The sequence below is a fragment of the Parasteatoda tepidariorum genome, chromosome 4 (genome assembly GCF_982258835.1).
Source record: "Parasteatoda tepidariorum strain Cologne lab strain chromosome 4, Ptep-v5.0, whole genome shotgun sequence".
In the NCBI taxonomy this organism is placed as follows: Eukaryota; Metazoa; Arthropoda; class Arachnida; order Araneae; family Theridiidae; genus Parasteatoda; species Parasteatoda tepidariorum.
Genome location: NC_141758.1, coordinates 62,966,377 through 62,988,845, shown reverse-complemented (window position 1 = coordinate 62,988,845; position 22,469 = coordinate 62,966,377). Strand labels below are relative to the sequence as shown.

At 29.8% G+C, this 22,469-nt stretch overlaps 1 protein-coding gene and 3 long non-coding RNA genes across 4 annotated transcripts in view; 2 read left to right on the top strand and 2 right to left on the bottom strand.

The window, feature by feature from the left end:
- Window positions 1-19,074, top strand: part of LOC107446956 (uncharacterized) — a 26,225-nt gene extending 7,151 nt beyond the window's left edge. The window contains exons 5-10 of the mRNA XM_087162195.1: window positions 4,617-4,777; window positions 4,915-5,013; window positions 8,248-8,350; window positions 11,087-11,156; window positions 13,441-13,489; window positions 19,042-19,074. Of these exons, the coding sequence (XP_087018321.1) occupies window positions 4,617-4,777; window positions 4,915-5,013; window positions 8,248-8,350; window positions 11,087-11,156; window positions 13,441-13,489; window positions 19,042-19,074 (515 nt within the window). The remainder of the gene's footprint in view (window positions 1-4,616; window positions 4,778-4,914; window positions 5,014-8,247; window positions 8,351-11,086; window positions 11,157-13,440; window positions 13,490-19,041) is intronic.
- On the bottom strand, window positions 1,265-3,871 carry LOC107446952 (uncharacterized). The gene is made up of 3 exons (XR_001584458.4): window positions 3,629-3,871; window positions 3,416-3,526; window positions 1,265-1,460 (listed from the first exon to the last, which is right to left on the bottom strand). It is a non-coding gene; the product is annotated as an uncharacterized LOC107446952 (long non-coding RNA).
- Window positions 11,091-22,469, top strand: LOC139425761 (uncharacterized). The gene is made up of 5 exons (XR_011636907.2): window positions 11,091-11,156; window positions 13,441-13,489; window positions 19,042-19,070; window positions 20,259-20,331; window positions 21,754-22,469. It is a non-coding gene; the product is annotated as an uncharacterized LOC139425761 (long non-coding RNA).
- On the bottom strand, window positions 17,153-17,977 carry LOC147811009 (uncharacterized). Its single transcript, XR_015433096.1, has 2 exons — window positions 17,547-17,977; window positions 17,153-17,463 (listed from the first exon to the last, which is right to left on the bottom strand). It is a non-coding gene; the product is annotated as an uncharacterized LOC147811009 (long non-coding RNA).

The following is a 22,469-nucleotide window of genomic DNA, read 5'->3' as shown; positions in this document are numbered from 1 at the left end:
ATCAGACGCGATCTGCCTCTCAGCTTGAACATTGCGAATATGTTACAATGACCAAAGGTTCTCAAAATTTGTTTCGAGGAAATCTAGGGCTCAGTGGAAGGTGTTTCTCAGAGCTAAAACTTATTTGCAATGCGCAAAACACATACATGCTTAAACCTATAATGCAAATGCAACAGAAACTTCACTCTTGTTAAGTTACAGGATTGGTCGAGCCGGAAAGCAACACAAAACTACAGACAATTGAATTATATTATGCGTAACAGAAATAGTATATTAGCACCTCCTAGAAGAGATTCAGCCTCCGCACGGATCATATTGATATACAGGGTGTCCCAAAACGACCGCATAAAAACTGCCCAAAAGAAGCGTTCCTGTACGATCCATAGTTTACAAGAAAAATACGAAACACAAAGTATGACGTCACTGCCGATACAAGAAAAAAACATTTTATTGAACATATCAACAGCAGTATACTATGCACAATTTAAAGCAGATGTTCAAATTATCCGCCGTGCATGTCGAGGCAGGCTTGAGCACGCCGTGGAATGGTCCAATAAAGTGTTTTTTCCATGCACCGGCAGTGACGTCATACTTTTTTTTCGTATTTTTCACGTAAACTATGGATAGTACAGGCAAAGAACTTATACGCTTCGCGTAAAAAAGGGAAACTTCCTATACTATCAATGTTAAGTCGTAAGGATCTTTCCCCCAACTTGGGCGCTGAAGGTGTAATGCAGGAAAGCCATCGTCAAGAGCGATTGAAGAACAGGCGCAGATCATTTGATTTTCTCCCAATGCAACCATATTTTCTCCGTTAATTATGATCGGATTCTATTTTGCTTTTAAATTTTTTTCAGTTCACAAATTTAGCAGGATTATAATTTATTTTAAAGTAGTAAATATTTATTTAACAAAAGTAATTTATATTAAAAAATAAAAATTCATTAAAACTTTCAAAAATTGAGTAAAATTTATTTCCTCTTGAAAACTGAACTTTTTCGCTTTGTTAATTTTTCCATGTGTGTATATGTATAAGAAATGTGCTATATATAAATAAAAATTTTCAATTATATATATACTTAGAGTTTTAAAAAAATAAACAAGACACTTGTTGCAGAATTTGTTTTATCTTTATTAAACTTATCTAAAAATATTCTTTTTGGTTATATATTTTAAGAATATACTTTTCAATAAAATAAAAATTACACAAATAAAATTGTATACATTTTAAACAATAAATAAACATTTGAGCAAGTTCATGAAATAAAATAACATAAAATTAAAAAGATGCAATATTGGTTAATTGGAACTGCACTAGGAACAAGTCTGCATTATTTTTGATACATAATCTTTAATTTTAGAATGTCTTGAACACAATCTACATCTGTTGTGTAGTCAGTCTGTCAGTATCAACATTCAGTAACGATACAATTCTGCTGGCCTCTAATCATTTCTTGCACCTAATATTAAAAGAAAATCACACAGTAAGATTAAAGTGCTAATATGACATAAGAATGCTGTCTAATTCGAGAACGGAACTTAAAATTTATGGCATTAATAAATTATATGTATTATTTTTCTTAAGTATTAATATTTTATTAAATAGTTTTAAAAAAGCAGGCAGTGTTTAAGGAAAAGATTTAGAAAGGAAATTTAATAACGAAACAATTCATTGGGTGATTAAATAACAAAATCAATTAAATTTCTGTTTTACTGGCACTATCATCTTCATAGCATGCAGGGGCCCAAGGCACAAAAATATTTTAGACCTATAATGTGTCGCAATGCTTAAAAACAAACTAAAAAACTTCACATATATCATTTTTAAGATACAGTCCCTGGCCAAATTATTAATGCACTTCAAGATTCTATGTAAAATCATAATTATCAGGTAATACTATACAGCTTTATTGTATTTACGTAGCTGAAACTGGTTTCCACTTCTTTACGTTAGTGTATCAGTTGGTTAACAATGAAATGAAAAACGTAAAAAATAAATACAAATAGGAGGTGAATAAAACATCTCCTGAATAAAAATCCATTTGTATGTTTAATTATAAAAGTATTAACATGTATATTAATACTTTTATAATTAAATACATTATATTAATAAATTAACGCGTATGTTTAATTATAAAAGTATAGTATGTAAACTCGTGTAAATCATGTCATTATTAAAAAACTACAGTACGTCTATTAATTTGACCTAATTATTATAATATTATAATATAGTACCTGATACAATAAATAATCTGTATTTTTATTACATTTTGTAGAATTTATATTACATATCGCCTAATTTAACCAATTGATACACAAACGTAAACAAGTACAAACCGGTTCCAGTAGCGTAAATACAATAAAGCTGTGTAGTATCATCTGAGTAATTAAATTCTACTTAGAATCTTATAGTGCGTCTAATAATTTGGCCAGGGACTGTATAATGCAATAATTTTAACTAATTTTGATTACCACAAAAACTCAAATAAAGTACTTTTAAACTATGCATAGTTTAAAAAAATTGATACGCTAACCAGTTGTAATCCTCATATAATAAAATAAGAAAAATAGTTTTCGGTTTACTTTTTAAGTTTCCTTGGTGATAAACTACTCCAATTATTGGTGTTTGATAAGCAATCACCATTTGTAGAAAAAAAATGCATACTCTATAAAAAAAAAAAAAAAAAATTTAATATATAAGGTAATGTTTTTAGTCTTAAATTCTTTTTAATGCAATTTTTCAAAAAAGTACGATTCTCTAGGGCCCCCTGAGAAAATGGGGTCCCCGTTCATTGCCCTGTGTGCCTATAAGTAAAGACGGTACTGTTTACTGGACATTTAGAGCTAACAGATAAATAAAATTATATATATCTACCAGTAGCCCCCCCCCCCCAAGCTCTCGGGCGCATTCTTGGGCAAATTCTAAATTCCTCCCCAAACTATTCGTTTTATTTAGTGTAAAAATTCCCCCCCCCCAAGCTTTAAGTGGGCGCATCATGAGCCCACCTCCCCCCCTCCCCCTGATATCTACTATAAACCACTCTATAAATATTATATGAATAAAAAGTAACACTTTTTACACTATTTAAATAATTTCATATATGCAATGAACTTTCAAAAATTTAAAATGTCAGATTTATAGATCTTTTTCACATTTCTTGAAAAACATTTAAATTTTTACTTAGTTATATACATAAATTTCATTTGTAAATATTTAATTCCGACCAAAAAGGATAAACGCACTTGTGGAATTATACAGAATTTAAAAACCAAATGAAATTAAATTAAGTCAGACACTATAAATTAGTCACACATTTAGTTACAATTCTAAGTGAGTCTTATCTAATAGGTTCATATAATCAATCATTGAAAAATAATTTACCGAAATCTTCGAAATGCTTAACTATTTACTTACATTTCGATATTTTGAGGAAAGCGAAACAATTTCAAATTTGGATAACCCGCTCTATTTACATTGCAGTAAGCACATCTATCATAATTCTTTGCTTTGCGCACAGAAGAATCACTGAAAAATATTGAAAGAAAAAAAGAGGATTAGAATCTTTATCAAAACTGAAAACAAGGAGAAAAAAATCAACAGAAGATATATTATACAAAGCGCACTTACTTGTTAGGGATAATTGTCAAATTAACGTCCGCCATTGATTGATTTCTCATCTGCTTCTCTCTCCAAACTCTCTTTCCAAAACTAAGGATGATATTGCGCATGCGTGCCCCTGGAGACAAATTTCTCCGCCATACACGAAGCGCTGGCATTGTGCCAAATTTTGTTACGACTTTCGCGAGTTTCCCATCTTTACGCTTATACAATCTTTGGTACAGGAACGCTTCTTTGGGCAGTTTTTATGTACTCCCAACGAGGAATCTAGCTGTGCAGAGTTTATGCGGTCGTTTTGGGACAACCTGTATTTTAAAATTAATGAGAAATTAAAATAGGACTTTTTATGTAAACCCGGAGATTAATGACAGTTAAATCTCCTTTTATTGCTATATCTTTATTAATAAGAACACCAAAAATGTCAATAACAATCTTTATACAGTTATTTTTTCACCGGAATTTAGCAGCCGGCCCAATTCTGAATTTACGACTATCAATGTTCAACTTTATTACCTTGTAATTTTAAAACCAACCCAGACGGCAAGGGAACTCATGAATCAACCATAGGGACAAACCAGCCTTCATGGAGGACTTTTTTGATGGGACTAACCTGCATTTGTGTTACATGAAAAAGAAAACCACAAAAACCTACTATATTTAGCCGAGCGCCAAGGGGATTTTTACCCATGACCGGTCTATCACTTAGGATATTTTACGTCAGTACAGTGAGTCAGTACAGAATTTATATCAACTAGCCACAGCTGGGATTTGAACCTGACTTACCACGATGTGAAGCAAACGCTTTATCCCTGAGCCATCGAGACTTGATCTATATACATTAACTTTGCTAAATACTTCTAAACATATAGTATTATATCAGTAAGAAATAGTAAAATATAATCTAACGAAAATTATTAGCCCTATTTTTACATTTATTAATGCATACTTACTCTACATTCTGGAATACGATCTTTAATATATTTATTGTATTTTCTAGTTTACTCTTTCTCTGTTTTTCCACATGCTGAAGAATATCCTCAATATTGGGGAGTTGTGTCAGCTCAGCTCTCCATTCACAGTCCTCGACAGATTGTTAACCCATTTACTGATGGATTTAACATGAATCTCAACACAGAACAAACTTTTCGACTAAAGAAGGTGTGCATTTAACTTGAAAATTATTTTCTTATATATTGAACTCGAAATAATAAAACTGAACATTGTTACTGAGTTATATTTGTTACCATTTTTTTGTAATAAATTTTTTATAAGGCACGTGTATGTGTGTGTTTTAGGTTGTGAAAAAACTTCTTCCTGCTCCATATGAAACGAATTGCATAGATTATATCGAAATGTGGAAAAAAAGAGGTGGACATGGTCCCACGAATCAAAAGGTAGGAAATATTTAACTAAGCATTTCCCGTGTCATATAATAGCTAAGACCCAACTTCCAACATAATTGGTATAATTTTAACACAAATGAAATATTTTTTATTGTTTGCCTTCCCAAATCTTGTCTACGTAAGAATGTAATTGACTTTACCGACGCTTGTCAGAATTTTTAATTTTCAAGAAAACGTTTAAGAAAGGTAAGATTTTCAATTCAAAAATAACCTTTTGGAGAATTTTTGGCGTAGAATTTTCTTATTATTTGAGTGTACTGTGTTTTGTTTTACTACCAAAAATGTGTAGAAATAAACTGTAAAAGTATCCCAGAATGTGTAAAAACAGCTGAAAATTAAAATTATTATTTTTCATAATAATTTAAAATATTTGAAAAATTAATTATATTTAACGAATATAATGTGTATAACGAATAATATAACGAATTAATATTATATAACGAATTTAATATTATTATTAATATGATATATATAATATTAATAAGAATTATTAATATTATATAACGAATATAACGAATATAATGTGTATAAATGTGTAAAAAACACATTTTCGGCTTCCGTTAAAAGAAGTCTTCAAGAAGTTATGCTAAAAAGTAATGGAAAAATTAGATTTAAATGTGTAGTAAAGTTGACTAAGAAAATTTAAATTGTTAAGTGATTTTTAAAAGTGTAGCAAAATAAACTTGCAAAAATTATATCGTTACGGCATTTTTAAAGGTGTTGCAAAGTAGTCTTGGAAAAATTAGTTTCTCAAGTGATTTTTAAATGTGTAGCAAAATAAACTTGCAAAAATTATATCGTTACGGCATTTTTAAAGGTGTTGCAAAGTAGTCTTGGAAAAATTAGGTTCTCAAGTGATTTTTAAAAGTGTAGCAAAATAAACTTGCAAAAATTATGTCGTTACGGCATTTTTAAAGGTGTTGCAAAGTAGTCTTGGAAAAATTAGTTTCTCAAGTGATTTTTAAATGTGTAGCAAAATAAACTTGCAAAAATTATATCGTTACGGCATTTTTAAAGGTGTTGCAAAGTAGTCTTGGAAAAATTAGGTTCTCAAGTGATTTTGAAATGTGTAGCAAAATAAACTTGCAAAAATTATATCGTTACGGCATTTTTAAAGGTGTTGCAAAGTAGTCTTGGAAAAATTAGGTTCTCAAGTGATTTTTAAATGTGTAGCAAAATAACATTAGACAAATTAGATTGTTTAGTAATTTTTAAATGTGTAGTAAAATAACCTGGGGAAAAATTAGATGGCTATGAGATTTTTAAATGTGTAGCAAAGTAGCCTAGGAAAACTAGATTGCTTAATGATTTTAAATGTGTAACAAAATAGCCTTGGATAAATTAGATTGTTAAATTATTTTTAAATGTGTAGAAAAATAGCCTTGGAAAAATTATATTTCCTAGAGATTTTTAAATCTGCTGCTTAGCAGCCTTGGAAAAATTAGATTGTTAAAAGATTTTTAAATGTGTAGCAAAGTGGCCTTTGAAAATTAGATTGCTAAGTGAGTTTTAAGCATGCAGCAAAGTAGCGTTAGAAAAATTAGATTTCGCAGTGACTCTCAGATGTGTCGCAAAGTAGCCTTGAAAAAATTAGAATGTTAAGGGATATTTAAATGTGTAGCAAAATTGACTTGGAAAAATTAGATTGCTAAAAGATTTTTGAATGTTTAGCAAGGTGGCCTAGTAAATTAGATAGTTAAGTGATTTATTAACGTATAGCGAGGTAGTCACATCAGTTTTCTACTTAGATAGTTTGTCATAACTAGACAAAGCATTTGAAACGTATTCTGTTAAAGTTATCTTTGATAATGATATTGTATTTTGATGTTCGCATACTACATCATTTTTCATATTATATCTGCTTTTAATAGATGTAGTTCAATTTCAGGACTCGCAAATTTTATATTAAAAGAAAGTCATTTTTGACTATGTTGAGTTGCTACGGAAACTTATTCGAACTCAAAATACGATGAGGAATGTTTGAAGATGTCTAATGAAAAGGCGATAGATGTGATGAAAAAAATATTAGTCAGAATGAAAGCAATTAAAATAGGCCATTAATTAAAAATATAATGTTGAAAAAAACTGTTTTAACTTTATTGCGCAAAGATAACTTAAAATATACTGTTAGAAATGCCTCGGTACTAGAATTGTGTACTGACCAGCTTTTACGATATCATCTTCCGTCTGAAAGTCTGCTGTAGAAGTAAGATGCATACCATTATTAATGGAGTAGAATCGAGAAAAACATGTGACTCTCTTTGTGACTCAACTAATGGGACTCTCTCATGTGACTTAAACTAATGTTTAACTTAACTAGGAACCGTATCTTATGATCAGGCAACTAGTCTTCGCTGCCTGATCATAAGATACGGTTCCTAGTAGATCACAGAAGTCATACATCGCTGACTGCGGTGGCTGAACACGTTGATTAGCTTACGAGTAGACCGCTGAAGCGTAGTATCAGTCCTTGTTTAACTTGAGTAGGTCATCGGGCTACCAAAGCTAGGGAGGAAATTTCCTCAGTAGAGGATCAAAATTGAGATAGTATGTCTTGGAATCATCCTCGGGGATTTAAAAATCGATTGTTAAGTTGAAAAAAATTATATACAGTATTTATTTATTTATTTATATGTATAATTCTTTATATAAAAACGCAATTTATAATTCAAAAATTATTCCGAGGATCATCCACGCATTTGCGCTTGCACGAGGAATTTGCATTGACTTCATTGAAATATAGATGAGAAGAGAATAAAGATGATGAGTTGCTTGCTCGGCAATGCACTGCATTTTGAAAATTCAGAAGAAGAAAAAAACAAATTCTGGCGTAATATCAATTCTCAAAGTAAAATTGTACCTCAGCGATGGATCTTGGTTTCTGAAAAGATTCATTTGTTTGTAAATATTTACTTTCTATCAAGCGATGAGTAATGTTTGGTATAAAATGAAATTTTATAACAATTTAACATAATTTCAAATTCAATCAAAAATATAATTGAAACGACATTATATATATATATATATATATATATATATATATATATATATATATATATATATATATATATATATATATATATATATATATATATATATATATATATATATATATATATATATATATATATATATATATATATATATATATATATATATATATATATATATATATATATATATATATATATATATATATATATATATATATATATTAAATTTTAGGAATGCTTTGAGGAATGCCAGAAGAACATCAGTATTCAGTTTCGGGGCTGTGTTTCTAGCTACTATAATTTTCCTAGAAATGAAAGAACGTGTAGTAGTACAGGTACAGCAAACACTTCTATTTTCTAAAGCCTATCAAAGAGAATAATTTATTCATAAATGTCATTACGAATATGTGAATCAAGCATGTATATTTAGTAAGTAGATATTCCAGCACATACTTATAAGAACCCACTCCCTGCTCCAGCTGGACAGTAAAAAAATATCGAATAAGTAAAAAGGAGAGAAAAAATGTGCCCCATTGAAATAAAGTAACTTCTAATTACAACCAAACTACCCGCAAAAATTTTTTTTGATAGGAAATATACAGTGTTGCTCATCATTAAGCAATACTTGGAGGGCAGTAGCATATCAATATTTCGCCAGGTTTCAATGAATTTCAGACCTCAATTCTGTCACAGACTTTTTTCTTGAAATGAAAACACAAAGTGTATGAGCATCACTGAAATCCGTATAGGTCTATATCGACACATAACAAGTTTCACAAAGGATGTAAAATGTAGAAAAATAATGGAACAACATAAAAACTTTTGGTCTAATGGTTGAACTATCTTGTACTAATTTATAACGTTAAGGATTTTAGGTGTCAACCTAATTAATCAAATAAATTGTGCAGACGAAGTTTTTTACCCCATTAAACAAATCTCTTTTTCGTCAAATTCGGACTATCGACGGATTCGTCAAACTATCGAAGGAACTCGCAATCTTGAATATATTGTCCCAAGTCAAGAATGTGATCTGAAGTTTGAGACCCTAAAAGGAATTTTGCCATTTTGAATATTTGATCATACCTTTGGAACTATTTAAGTGAAACAAAAGCCTTAACCGACGCTAAACAATAAATTTGTTTTTCCAAAAATAATTCCACTCAAGAAATATCTTTTTAATTATTTATTAACGTTTTGTGTTTTACTTTACTTGTAATCAAAAGCTTTTGGGTTGAAAAGCATAAGAGAATTTTAAACGTTGCAGCTTTAACGATAAATTACAAATGTTTGAAAGAAAGCAAGCAGTTTCTTGATCGATTAGAAATGAAAGTTTAAATATACTATATAGAGTTAATGTGTACTATATATTAAAATATACTATATTATACTATGGAAATTTAAACACTGTTCTTAGGTGCAAGCGCACCTCACTAGATTTTGGAAAGAGGTACTATAACTAGAAAAAGATATAGAGATGATGTCTTGGAAATACGTACTTTCCTCTTCAGGGTTTCAGCTAGCTTTAATTCAGTACCATAATGCGTGCCACATGTGTTATATAAAGTTCTCTAAATTTATATGAAGTCAGACAGTTGTGTTCAAAAGAGGACAATTTTAAATCGCAATTTCATTTTGGAGCTGAAAACGTAGTTGAAGATCGTGTGGGACCAACTGCTACAGGAAAGTCAAAAGCCATCTCATTTCTTGTCTGAAATTATTGTTTGAAACAAATATAAAGTCGAAAATTAAATAAATGGGGATCAAACCTTTTATTAACATATTTATCTGTTCGATTCTACAACCTCTTTTTCTCATCCTACTTTAAAGGTTATTATGCATGAGCATGCGTGTGCAATTTAAACGTTGAATAATTGCTTTGCTTGTATCTTGCATAATTTCGTTTATTTTTTGGAGTTATTTAGAAATAATCAAAATCCTCTTAATTTGAAACACTAGTTTCATTTAGTTTCTGAAATTGCTTCTTATCTTCGATAGCTTACTTTACATTTTTGAAGAACCACTTATTAGGGTGGGCTGAAAAAAAGTTTTAATTTACCAAACGCTATGGCGGGGAAAAATGCCTCTTGTAAAAAGAAAAAAATTAAGTACTTACCTATTATCCCGTTTACCATTTTCACGTTATTTGAAAATAAAATTGGATGTGATTTAAATTTAAATATTTTCTCACTTTTTGCTTTCAATGAGTTATATTTGATTTTGCATATTGTTTTATGATCAATTACTATGTAAAAAATAAATTTGGAAGATACCAAAATTACTTAAAGGACAGTGGTGGCGAAAATTGCCAACGAAATAGCTCATAAGTACCGAAACTTTAGACTAAAATTTAAAAAATCGGTTGATATATTCCACTCTTGCCCTGAAAATTCCGAATTGCACTTAAAATTTGTAAAAACTGACATTTGAAATTATATGATCAACATGCTATACTTTCGTATGCTTACTTTTTGGTTTAAAAAAGTGAACTAATGTAAAATATCATTATTATTTTAATGCATACTGGCCGTGTGTTGTATTCGATAAGCGTAAAATATCTTAAGTTTTTCAAGTTTCTTGTCGTTTACCTTCATGACTAATCAACTGCCACATAATTGGAAGCGGCAACGACGTCACGGGTGAGTCAACCAATCAGTTTCGCCCCACCAGCATGACGTTACCTGCAGGTATTCAATTAAGTCTTACGAAAATTGATTCAGCGTATTACATACCCAAGCTATAAAGCTATAACATTATAAAGCCATGCACAACCACGTGATTAGACACAATCATGTGATTACACATTTGAATTTTAGGAGAGAAATACTATATCATTTAGAACTATTTTTCTTGGCTCAATCCAGTTTTGATATTCATTCAAAATATATTCACCTCAATCAAATCATTAATTTTTTTAAACACTTGAATTGAGGACAAAATAGATAAAATCTATTCCTCTAGTAGACAATATCATTGTTTTTAGTTTCTTTAACTCATATTTGTCTTTTCAAAATAAATTTAATTGCAGTGAAAGATGGAGTCTGATTTTTGTTTAACTATAATTAATTTTGCAGAATCTGCAGTGGAAGTGCCAAAGAGTGTAATTGCAGAATGCGAAAAACAAAATTGCAAGCCAGCATGTTAGTAAGTATAGTAATTAATTTTCTGATGAAGAGGGCTTTATTAAGGCCGTTTCTTATAACTTTGACTTATTTATTTCTCCATTCTTCTTCAAGGTTAGTATCAGCACTTAAAGCAATAAAAATTGCGCTTAATGTGCAACTGGGTATATGCCCATCGAAAATAAAAAGAACACGAATACGGGTAACCTATGACGTCAGCGCATGCTGATTGTTTATAAACAAGATGGCGTATAAAAGCTGAGCTAAGTTTCTCCTCATAATTTAGAACGCTATATGCCCATCGAAAATAAAAAGAACACGAATACGTGTAACCTATGACGTCAAGCACATGCTGATTGTTTATAAACAAGATGGCGTATAAAAGCTGAGCTAAGTTTCTCCTCATAATTTAGAACGCTATATGCCCATCGAAAATAAAAAGAACACGAATACGTGTAACCTATGACGTCAAGCACATGCTGATTGTTTATAAACAAGATGGCGTATAAAAGCTGAGCTAAGTTTCTCCTCATAATTTAGAACGCTATATGCCCATCGAAAATAAAAAGAACACGAATACGTGTAACCTATGACGTCAGCACATGCTGATTGTTTATAAACAAGATGGCGTATAAAAGCTGAGCTAAGTTTCTCCTCATAATTTAGAACGCTATATGCCCATCGAAAATAAAAAGAACACGAATACGTGTAACCTATGACGTCGGCACATGCTGATTGTTTATAAACAAGATGGCGTATAAAAGCTGAGCTAAGTTTCTCCTCATAATTTAGAATGCTATATGCCCATCGAAAATAAAAAGAACACGAATACGTGTAACTTATGACGTCAGTACATGCTGATTGCTTATAAACAAGATGGCGTATAAAAGCTGAGCTAAGTTTCTCCTCATAATTTAGAACGCTAATTAACGTGAAGTTAATTAAATACAGAACCATATCACAAATCGAATTTGTTAAAATGTAGTTCGTTCTCATCTACGTTTTATACTTAACTTAGATTTATTATTTGTTTATAAATTCTATGTTAATTATGATATATTTTTGATTTGTGTACCTGGCAATTTAGATGAATAATTATTCATAATTATTCGATTGCTTGAAATATATAGCAAATATAAATCCTTGTGAAAAAATTTAAAATTTATCACTTAAGTGAATTCATACTTGACAAATTTGACGTACTCGAAATAGAATAGAAAGAACAGTTGCTAACGTAAGCAAATGCCACGTTTCAACAACCAATCAGGATCTAGATATCCACACTACGTCACTTGCAGGTATTGAAGTGTATAAAAATAATAAAGCAACGTGTCTGTGGTGATAATTTTAAGATTTTTATGCGTATTATATGTGCTAATTTTACTGCAAACATGTTAGATTAAGCGTTATTTCTCTAAGAATAAACTCTAATAGTACTCTAATAACTAATAAAAAATATTGATTGTGTTAAAGTCGCAAACAAATTTGAATCTATGAAGATTATGATGCAAATTGACTCTGCAAATTTTCCTACCTGGTCCGTGCATTTGATTTGAATTTTAAAATAATTTCAATAAAATTCTTTAATTCCTTATTTCTAAGATCAGTGACTTACCACGAAATAACTATTTGTCAGTTCAATCATATGTTAAAAAATTTATTTGAGTTATCCATAAAAAAAAAGTTTTACTTGTATTTTTCAGCAATAATGAAGAGCTAAAAATTATGTATTTCCATTTTCGAATTATTTATTTCCATTTTCCACATCTTTTTTTAGACAAACACAGTCTAGGCTCTAATGGCGTAGTGGTTAAGGCACCCTACTCATATCCTCTAGGTCGTAGGGTCGATCCCATTTGGGATCACCCACTTTAGGCCGGGATAACCTGGTTGTTAGAGCACTTGGCCCATCTCCAAGAGGTCATGGGTTTGATCCCCGCAGACCGAAGTAGTGTAGTAAATGGTGTCGGGTCACTGAACAGGAGTTTCCTTGTCTTCTGGATTGGTTCAATATTACAAGGCTATGGAGTTGAGCATTAGTAGTCGTAAACAAAAAAATTGGCTCGACTGTTAAACAACGGTTATAAAAAAGCAATCACAACGATGTGCTATGATATTCTTTTCTCTTTTGGTAAAAGTACAGATAAATATATGTGTAAATTCTTCTTAAAATTAATAAAATACTCATACAATTAGTTATGTTGTTATTTGCTGCCGACAAAAGTGAATAAACCAGCAATTGAGGTGTTATAAAATGATTTAGCTAATATGAGCAAAGAATTTATTTTTCTATTTTGTTTTGCTAGTGAAGAGAGTTATGAAGTTACAAGAGAAGTGACTGAAAAGTACATACGGGTAAGTTGACTTTCACCATATTAGTTGAAAGATGATTTCATGAAACACCTTTAAGTTTCAAACCACTGTCAAACCTATTTCGATGTGTTAAACCTATGCCCTTCTGCATTTGTCAGATTTCGATAGCTTTTTAATATTTTCTTTTGCTTTAATATTAATTTGTGCCCACCAATGAGCATATTTTTTTCCATTTTCGATTTAGATTTTAAAAAAACATTTTTAGGGAAGTCATTACAGAGCACCCTGTATATAAAGTAAAGTATGTTTTTGAACTAGTGTGCCTTATTGGAACCTGAAGGCAAGATGGATGGTTTCAAATCCAACTCAGTTCATGAAAAAATTAATAAGGGAGGAAAAATGTCTTTCAATTTAGATACTTCAATGATAATAAAATTTATTTTAACGTTTTTGGAAATGATTGAGATATATTTTGAAGAAAGGTTCTGTTTATTGTATATGATATTTTGTACTCAGTGACTGCAAAATACCTGGTATTAAGCAATGATTGCTTGAGAATTTGGGGATATAATTTTTTTTTTTTTTTTTACACTCGTTCTCTTCTTCGAAACACCATGTTGAATTTCTTGCAGTTTTAAAACGATTTGTGCTAGATTTCTCAAATTTGAGCATTGAGTGCTAGGTGCAATTTTAGCCCCAAATCCTAAAAATTGCTTTAAAATTTCCGTTAATATGTTCCAAGATGTTTGAAAACGAAATTTTTGAATTAGTTTAGTATTAGCCACTGTCATAAATTTAACTGTTTAAGATTTTTTTGCTCGGTTTTTAATGAATTATTATTTCTTACAAGCTCTGTGACCAACGCAAATAGCATGTCTGTCACGGCAACGTTACCGTATTATTTATTATTCCTGAAATTAACTGAAATCACGTGTTTATTTTGTTTTGTAATTGTGTTTTTATAACGCGTTTCTATAAAGCCAAATAATTCGAAAACAATGGTAATTAAAATAACGCAAAATATGTAATACACGAAAAAACAAAATTAGCAGAAAATAGGTAATAATTATTTTAGCGGAAGGTTAAAAAATCAGCTTACTATTATTGACGCTACTGATGTTTTGAAACAGCAGTAGGCAATTACTATTACTGGTGTAATGGTAAGTCGTGCTGTTTTTAATAGATACCATATACCTAATATCGATACTGTTTTAATAGATTTTTTGCCACTAACTTTCCTCTCCGAATCTTAAGGAAGTACTATTAATTACACTGGGGAACGATTTTTTTTTCTGTTGCATCAAATTTTTGAATGAATCTCAAGTATTTTCGTGATTTTCATTTTAAACCAGCAGTTGGTTTCTTTCTACAAGTCGCAGTTATGCATTTTAATAATATATTAGACTAACCAGGAATTTTGAAATTCACTCGAGTGAATAATAAATGTCCACACTTCTCTGCTACATAGGGAGTGGTTGGAAGAAGGCAATAAGGAGTAGACAAGTGTACAGGTACAAATGTAAACATATATGTTCTTAGTAAACCTGTTAATTCAGACAAAAAATAAAATAAAATAAAAATATCATTTTGACAGAAATCTGCCGCTTTTTGAGCAAAACTGATTATAGATTTCAAATCCCCCCACCCCGATTGGGTAAGATCATGTACTAATGCAACAAAAAATTTGTTTTCTATTCCTATCATAACCATGTCATTTTTTAACCATGTCATAATTTTTTCCACCCTAATTAAATTAATACTGTTATTTAATTGATAATTTGATTTCTTTTCCAATATTAAAAATTCTCTTTTAATAATTGAGTAGATAAGAGATTTATACAAACTGTTTTCAACTAATGTATACACGATACAAACACACCTGACCTCATATCGAGGTTTACTGTTTATACTGAATTTTGAGAAAAAGATGTGAAATAATGGAGTTATTTTTTATTAAGAAAAAGACTTGACGAATCCTGAAACGAAAAAGTATAAAATAATACAATCTTTAAATAAAAAAAAATAATTCTATGGTTTTGCGTGAAAAAATAGAAAATAAAACTTTGAGTGTAGCTTAAAATAGTCGAGTTGATAGTCATATTTATTTTTCTAGACATTGCGTATCAAAAATTTATTTTAAGATGTGTTACAAGATTTTCTAATAAAAATTTTAAAGATGACTGATGAAAAGTAGGCGGTTCTTTTTAATAACAATAATAATTTCAAATAAACCGCTGTTTATTTTTTTATTTGATACCGCTGACCACCGATACAAAGAATTAAAATATCAAGCACGTGAACTATCACAAGCATAAAAGCAAAAACGTGCATGTTTACAATTTCTCTGAATGAAAACTCTTTTCTCACGTGAACAACAAAAATTGAACCAAATTTAAGGCATAAAGGCCTGTTTACACGATTCAAGAATATCCATTCAAGACCGTTCGAGATCTTGAGTTGATATTTCTGCTTCAAGAACTCGTATGAATCGTTGACACGATAAAAGATCTGCAATCTCGCTGATTGGCCAGAGGTATAAACCTGCGCATGCGTGACTGTTTATTTTTCGTTTCGTTTTGTTGACAGTGACAGCACAGAGATTGCAGTTTTGAGTTTTTGGCCAAAGCGAAGCTTTTGAACCATGGATGTTGATGATGTTATTGTTTTGTCTTCGTCAATTTTAACTTTATCGGCGGTTTCTCTTTTGAAACAAAAAAACAAAAAGAGATCAACTTGGATAAAAGACTGGAAAACTCCCGAAAGGAGGAAAGCCTGTAGGGCATACTATGCCTTGATGAAGGAATTGGAAGTATCTGATCCCGTAGCCCTTAAAAATTTTGTCCGAATGGACAAAATTGTCACTGTGTCACTTATTTCATTTTAAATAAAACTTGTAGAACGTAGGTTAACTTGACCTATAAATATATACCATAATACCAAAACCATTTTTCGAAATTACTTAATTTCATTGAGTTATTGAAATTATAATAAAAGTGTACTTAAGATTTAAAATGAAGTATTTTTAAACAAAAAGTGACAATAATAAACAATCTTCATATGATATAGGTTTTATAGAGTAGCACTAACTCTGCAAATTTCTTTAAGATACCAAAAAAGGAATAATTTCTCTCTCAAAAGTTGAGGGGGACTTTGTCCCACTCTTCTCCCTTGAAAGAATCTAGATTTACAGATATTGACATCATCAATAAAATGAATCATACATCCCTTGTTACGAATTAATTCTTTTTGGCGGCGTCAATTCGTCGCCAATCAAATTATTTTTTTTTGTCAGTTGTTCTCGATGCACTCATGCCTGAAGGAGCATTTCTTGAAAGCTCCTATTTCTTATATATTTTTGTTTTGTTTCAGTCTAATTATTATTTGTTTCATTGTTAAGTTTATTAATAAATATAGAAGCTCATATTAATTGTTTTCTTACTGACCAGGGCATCAAATGGTAGAGATACACGCATATACCGAAACTCGAAATAGATTTTCTATCATCCCTTACTATACTAATACATTCCCTAATTTTAATTATATATGAATTTTTTCAGTAATATTCTGACAGATTTAATCTCAGTCAATATTTATGAACTTTTCAATTCTTTATTTTACTATGGATATTTTATACTTAAATTCTTTTTATGGAGGTTTTAGAAAAAAAATATAGAAATGTATAAGAGACTAAAAGAAAAGAAGGCCACGGAATTAAAAATTTATGCAAAAATTATAAGTTCTTATTATTAAAGTATTCAACTTATTACCACTTCCACTTGTTAGAGAATCTAACACCTTTTTCTGTTCACTAAGATACTGAGTTCTCAACCCATAAATTTTATTTCTTATGGTCTCTATATCAGTTTCGAATAGGAAAGACAACTCTTCTAGATGCCTTTGGCGCAGATTTTTATCAGAATACTCCGGGAATTTGCTATTCCATAATTGGGGTCTTTCCCGGTATTCTTCTATTAATTTAAAAACTTGATCCTGAGTCCACTCCATTCTATAAATATCTAGGTACAAATAATGGCATTTTTATTAAAAAAGTAAGAATTAAGGGAGGAAATATGAATTTAAAATACAAATAAATACTTACGAAAAAGCACACACCAGATGAAAATTTTTTAAAACGATTGAACAGGACCCGTAGAAAGTAAAAAAAACGGCGAATGCGTAAAAATCAAATACCTCCCGCTATTCATGACGTTTTCCTATGACATCACAAAATTCTAAAAGATGATTGGCTGGGAGAAGAAAAAATTGAATGTCTTGTAGAACATGCGCTACTACATTCAAGAAGTGGATCCAAGATCTTGAACGAATCGTTTACACGGTACAACATCGATGAAAACAGATTTCCATCAATATCAATCAATCTTGAACGCTTCTTGAACGTAAAACTTGAATCGTGTAAACAGGCCATAAGTCGAGAGGAATTAAAAGATTTACAGCGAATTGTTTAATATTAACTACTATGCTGGACATACCTATGCAGGATCAACAATAATAATTTTAATCACAGTTATTCTTTTAACTTCAAAATGATTAAGTAATATGACAGCTTTACAGTTAGAGCTCAAAGTTCTAAAATTTATAGCTGTGTTTTTATCAAAGTTGTGAATATTTTATAGTCATTAGTTTTTAAAAGCATAGTTATTGTTTTGTTTCCGTACGTTTTTTTTTAATTGCCTGACATTTATTTCAATTTTTTATTTTAATTTCAATAACTTATTATTAACAAAAATTTTGTATTCTTTAAAGAGGAATTAAATTTAAAGATTTTAATAGTTGACTTATATTCTTTAAATTTTACGATAGCATTTTACATTTTAAATGGGTTTAACTTAGCGAGCGAAGTGGGCATGGTTTACAAAGGAAACCATATAAGGTTTCATAGCAATCTTCGGTGATTGGAGAACACCGGTAAGAGGCAGAGCTTACTAATTTTATTTTATTCTCTGTTTTATACAATGTTCGATTAGCCATGGTGGCTCAGAGAATAGGGATCTCGCCTCACAAGGAGATGACCCGGATTTGATTCCCAGTGAAAGCTAGTCGACATGAATTTTGCACTTGCCACTCACTGACCACAGTGCTGACGTAAAATATATTCACAGTTGCAAACAAATCATGCTTTAGAGTACCCTTGCCATCAGGCTAACTATGGGACCCAAGACAAAATTCTTAATGGGACCATCAAGATATTTTGATGCTTTATGTTGGTTTCATGTTGGCCCAACTTCATTTGATGGTAACCAACATCCAACAATTCTCATCATGTCATAATGGATTTTGATGGGCAAACAAACTTCCACGATTTCATGTTGGAAGATGATATTTTACGATATGATGCTCAACCAACATGTTTATGTTGGAAATCTTTGGGCAATAATTTCCATCATTTTATAATAGAAAACGATGCCTTACGATTGAATGATTGATGTATTCCGTGAGTGTTAATCTTACCCCGATTGACGCTTAGCTTCGAAATATCCTAATGACAAGTATTACTGATTAATAACTGTTATTATGTTTTATATGATTATTCAGCTGAAGAGTGCCCTTTTAACAATAAAACTTTTCCTTTTCAGCCTGAATGCTCTCTGGAAAAAGCACCTGAGTAAGTAATTTATATAAATATAAAAAGTCATAATACTGAAGGTCAGAAATGAAATTTTTTAGAAAAAGAATAAAATGTAATGTTAGTATAATTTCGATTAGAGTTACAGTTATATGCTTAATAGACGTTGCAGTTATGGAAATTTTACATCACCTTTACTCTGCAAATTTTTCTTAACTCTGTCTCTAAGCCACTGTAAACTTTACAACTTGATAAGATAGTTTAACATTAACTGAATTTGTAATATAAAATGCAGTTTGCTTGATGATTAAGATAGCTGTAACCTTCCGGGCCTTCTGGTACAAGTTATCAATGTTGTTTTTATACGTTGAACTAATTTTTGTGAAAGTGTATTTTTTTTCGCAAAACCTTTTGAAAACTTAAGTAAACCGAGTAAAAATACTTATCTTCTAGAAATCTTTCTTTAAAATATTTTTTTACCTAACTTTTCTTTCTTAATGGTATTTGGAACATTATAGTTTTTTTCAAAGGACAGAAAATAATCTTTTAAGGGACAGATGTGCAGAAAAATGACAGTTCACCATGAATAACTTTTTATATCATAGTCGAAATTTTGTCGTATGAATTGTACTACATGGTTCGTGAACATGTAACGTAGTTTTTCTGGAAAGAAACTGTTTTTGTCGGCAACTAATAAAGTGTTTTGGTGGTATAGTCGTTAAAGCCATCAGAATTTTATGCACCTTAACGGTAAATTTTTTATATCTAACAGTGCTTTAGAAACAAGTTTTGTAAATCGAGATGATGTTACACGTTCTTTTCTCAGAAGCGAATGTTAGTTTTTTTTTTATGGATGAGTTGTATATCTTCAAACAATAATTGTCCTTAAAACTTGCCTTTGTTTCAATTTAAACTATTTAAAAAAAATATTTTATCTTTTGCAAAACTTTTTATTTAGTTTTAACTTGCAGATATATAAATAAATTTTTAAGTATTTTTAAAAAACTTACAAATTAATAAATTTTATTAAAATTATAAAATTAAACACAAAAAGCGGAAAATAACAGTTTAAATTGAGTATAGCAATATGAGGTTGAAAAAGAAGCATAATACTTTTGTATCTTAAGTAATATCGATAATTTATGGAAATTTTCAATAAATTACACAAAATGATTTTTGTACTTGAATTATATAATTTCTGAATGGATCAAAATATTTTTATTTTAGTCAAAGCATTGATATTGAGATAAGAATGAATGGGATGGAAACAACAACATATACATATAGCCCTAAATTTGAGGTAATAAATTTTATATGCATATAGATATAATTCTAAGTTTGAGGTAATAAATTCTATATGCGCATAGTAGATATAATCCTAAGTTTGAGGTAATAAATTTTATATACATATAGATATAATCCTAAGCTTGAGGTAATAAATTTTACATACATATAGATATAATCCTAAGTTTAAGGTAATGAATTTTATATGCATATAGATATAACCCAAAGTTTGAGGTAATAAATTTTACTTAAGTAAATTTCGTTTAAGGAGAAAAGTCTCTCAAAATGTGTTTGTTTAATTTTAATAAGCGAATAAAAAACTGAAACAACTAACTGATGATAAGTAACAGGTTTATTCAATGTAACAAAATTAAGAGTAATAATTAAAAAAGCAGCTTACAATATAATGCGACTCTCATAAGATACGTTTTTAATATTGACAGTCTAATGCCGCGATTTGTATCATTTAAATATAAATTTAAATGATAAAACTCGTGGTTTCAAAGCTGAAAATGGATTTAAACTCTTATTTCGGCACACTATAGACATTTAAGTTTACCGTAGCTTTCAAAAAGCACCAAGTACATCAGTAAAAATCCAGATGTTGTAAGATTAAGCCATTAAAATTTGTGAATGCTTGGTATTCCATCTATTGGCACATAAATAGAATGTTTGCCAATTCTGCGAGTTTTAGTAATTGCTTCTTAAAAAAATTTCTGCGCTATGATACAAACAAATTAGAAATGGGTGCAAATTTACTTATTGGTCTAATATTCGGTATTAGCTAAATATTTAATTTATTTATCTCATACTTGTTTGTGTGTAGAATTATAAACTTAACTAGATCTTTTAATTCAGCTCCTTTGAAAATAAAATATTGTTAAAATGGCATTCCGTGTAAAACAATGCCAATTTTTTGTATTAATATGTGCATTAAAAATAGTAGAAATTCTAAAAATTTGTGTAGATATTTGTTAAAATAAAACATATTATATTAATAGTATTTTTATCAATATTTTCATCAGTATTTTCATCAATTGTACTTATCAATATGTACTTAAAATCATAATTTGTAACTTCGAAACTAATAGAAGAAGAGAAAGGGATAAGTTAAGAATTGTGAAATAGCATCTTAGGCATGTATTTTTCAAGTCATTCCTAAGCGATTATTAATCACGTCTTTTTTTTTCTTTTTTTTTTAATATGCTTAAGTTTGTTAACAAAAAATTTTAACCAAATTGGAATGTTTTACAGCTTGTGTAGTTACGAACCCCCACATTTTATACAATTACGAATATGATATTTAAACATATGACATAATTAAAAACAATAATAGTTCATAAAATAATAAATATATTATTATAAATTTTACATTTGAATGAAATTCAATATGCCTAATCAACTTACAAAGCTAACTAATGTCATTTTTTTATTTTAGAGCGTAGAAATTTTCAGCTATATTGGTGGCTATATTGGAATTTGGCTTGGAGTATCATTGGTTGCTGCATTTGATTTCTTAGAAACAACCATCCTTATCATGAGCTATCCTGTCAAGAATTACAAAGAAAAACGAAAGAGGAACAGAAATATAGAAACGATAAAAAAGCCTTCGATGAATTTATAAACGCATTTATCCTTCACAACAAATTCTTCTCATCAAACTTTGAAATATTTCAAACTTAAAGTCAAAATATATTTACATGCAATTCAGTGAAGATGCATGCTATAACTTTGCTTATTTTGCGAGCTTTGTAAAAATTATTAAAGGGAATAAGGGAGATCATTTTTTCTAAACATGGGTGCTGGGAAAGTTAATTATTGCTATCTTTATGTGTTGCTTTAATGGAAAAGAAAGATAAAGTTGAATATATTGAATTTTAAGATTTCAATTAAGTAAAGCATGAAAGTAAAGAGTGTACAATTTCAACGCTCAGTGACAGCAGAAAAGTAAGAAAGGGAGGATACCAAATCGAGGAAGCTTCTCGGAACTACGAAATTAAGTTTTAGAACGGAGTGAGACAAGAGTTCTTGAAAATGGATGGATTGGCGTAAAATAGAATGAATAAATTTTGTATGAAATGAAATACTATAGGTAGGAGATCTTTGTGATGGTTGAATTTTGTTTTACTTTAATAAATTTTTGAATACTTTTCA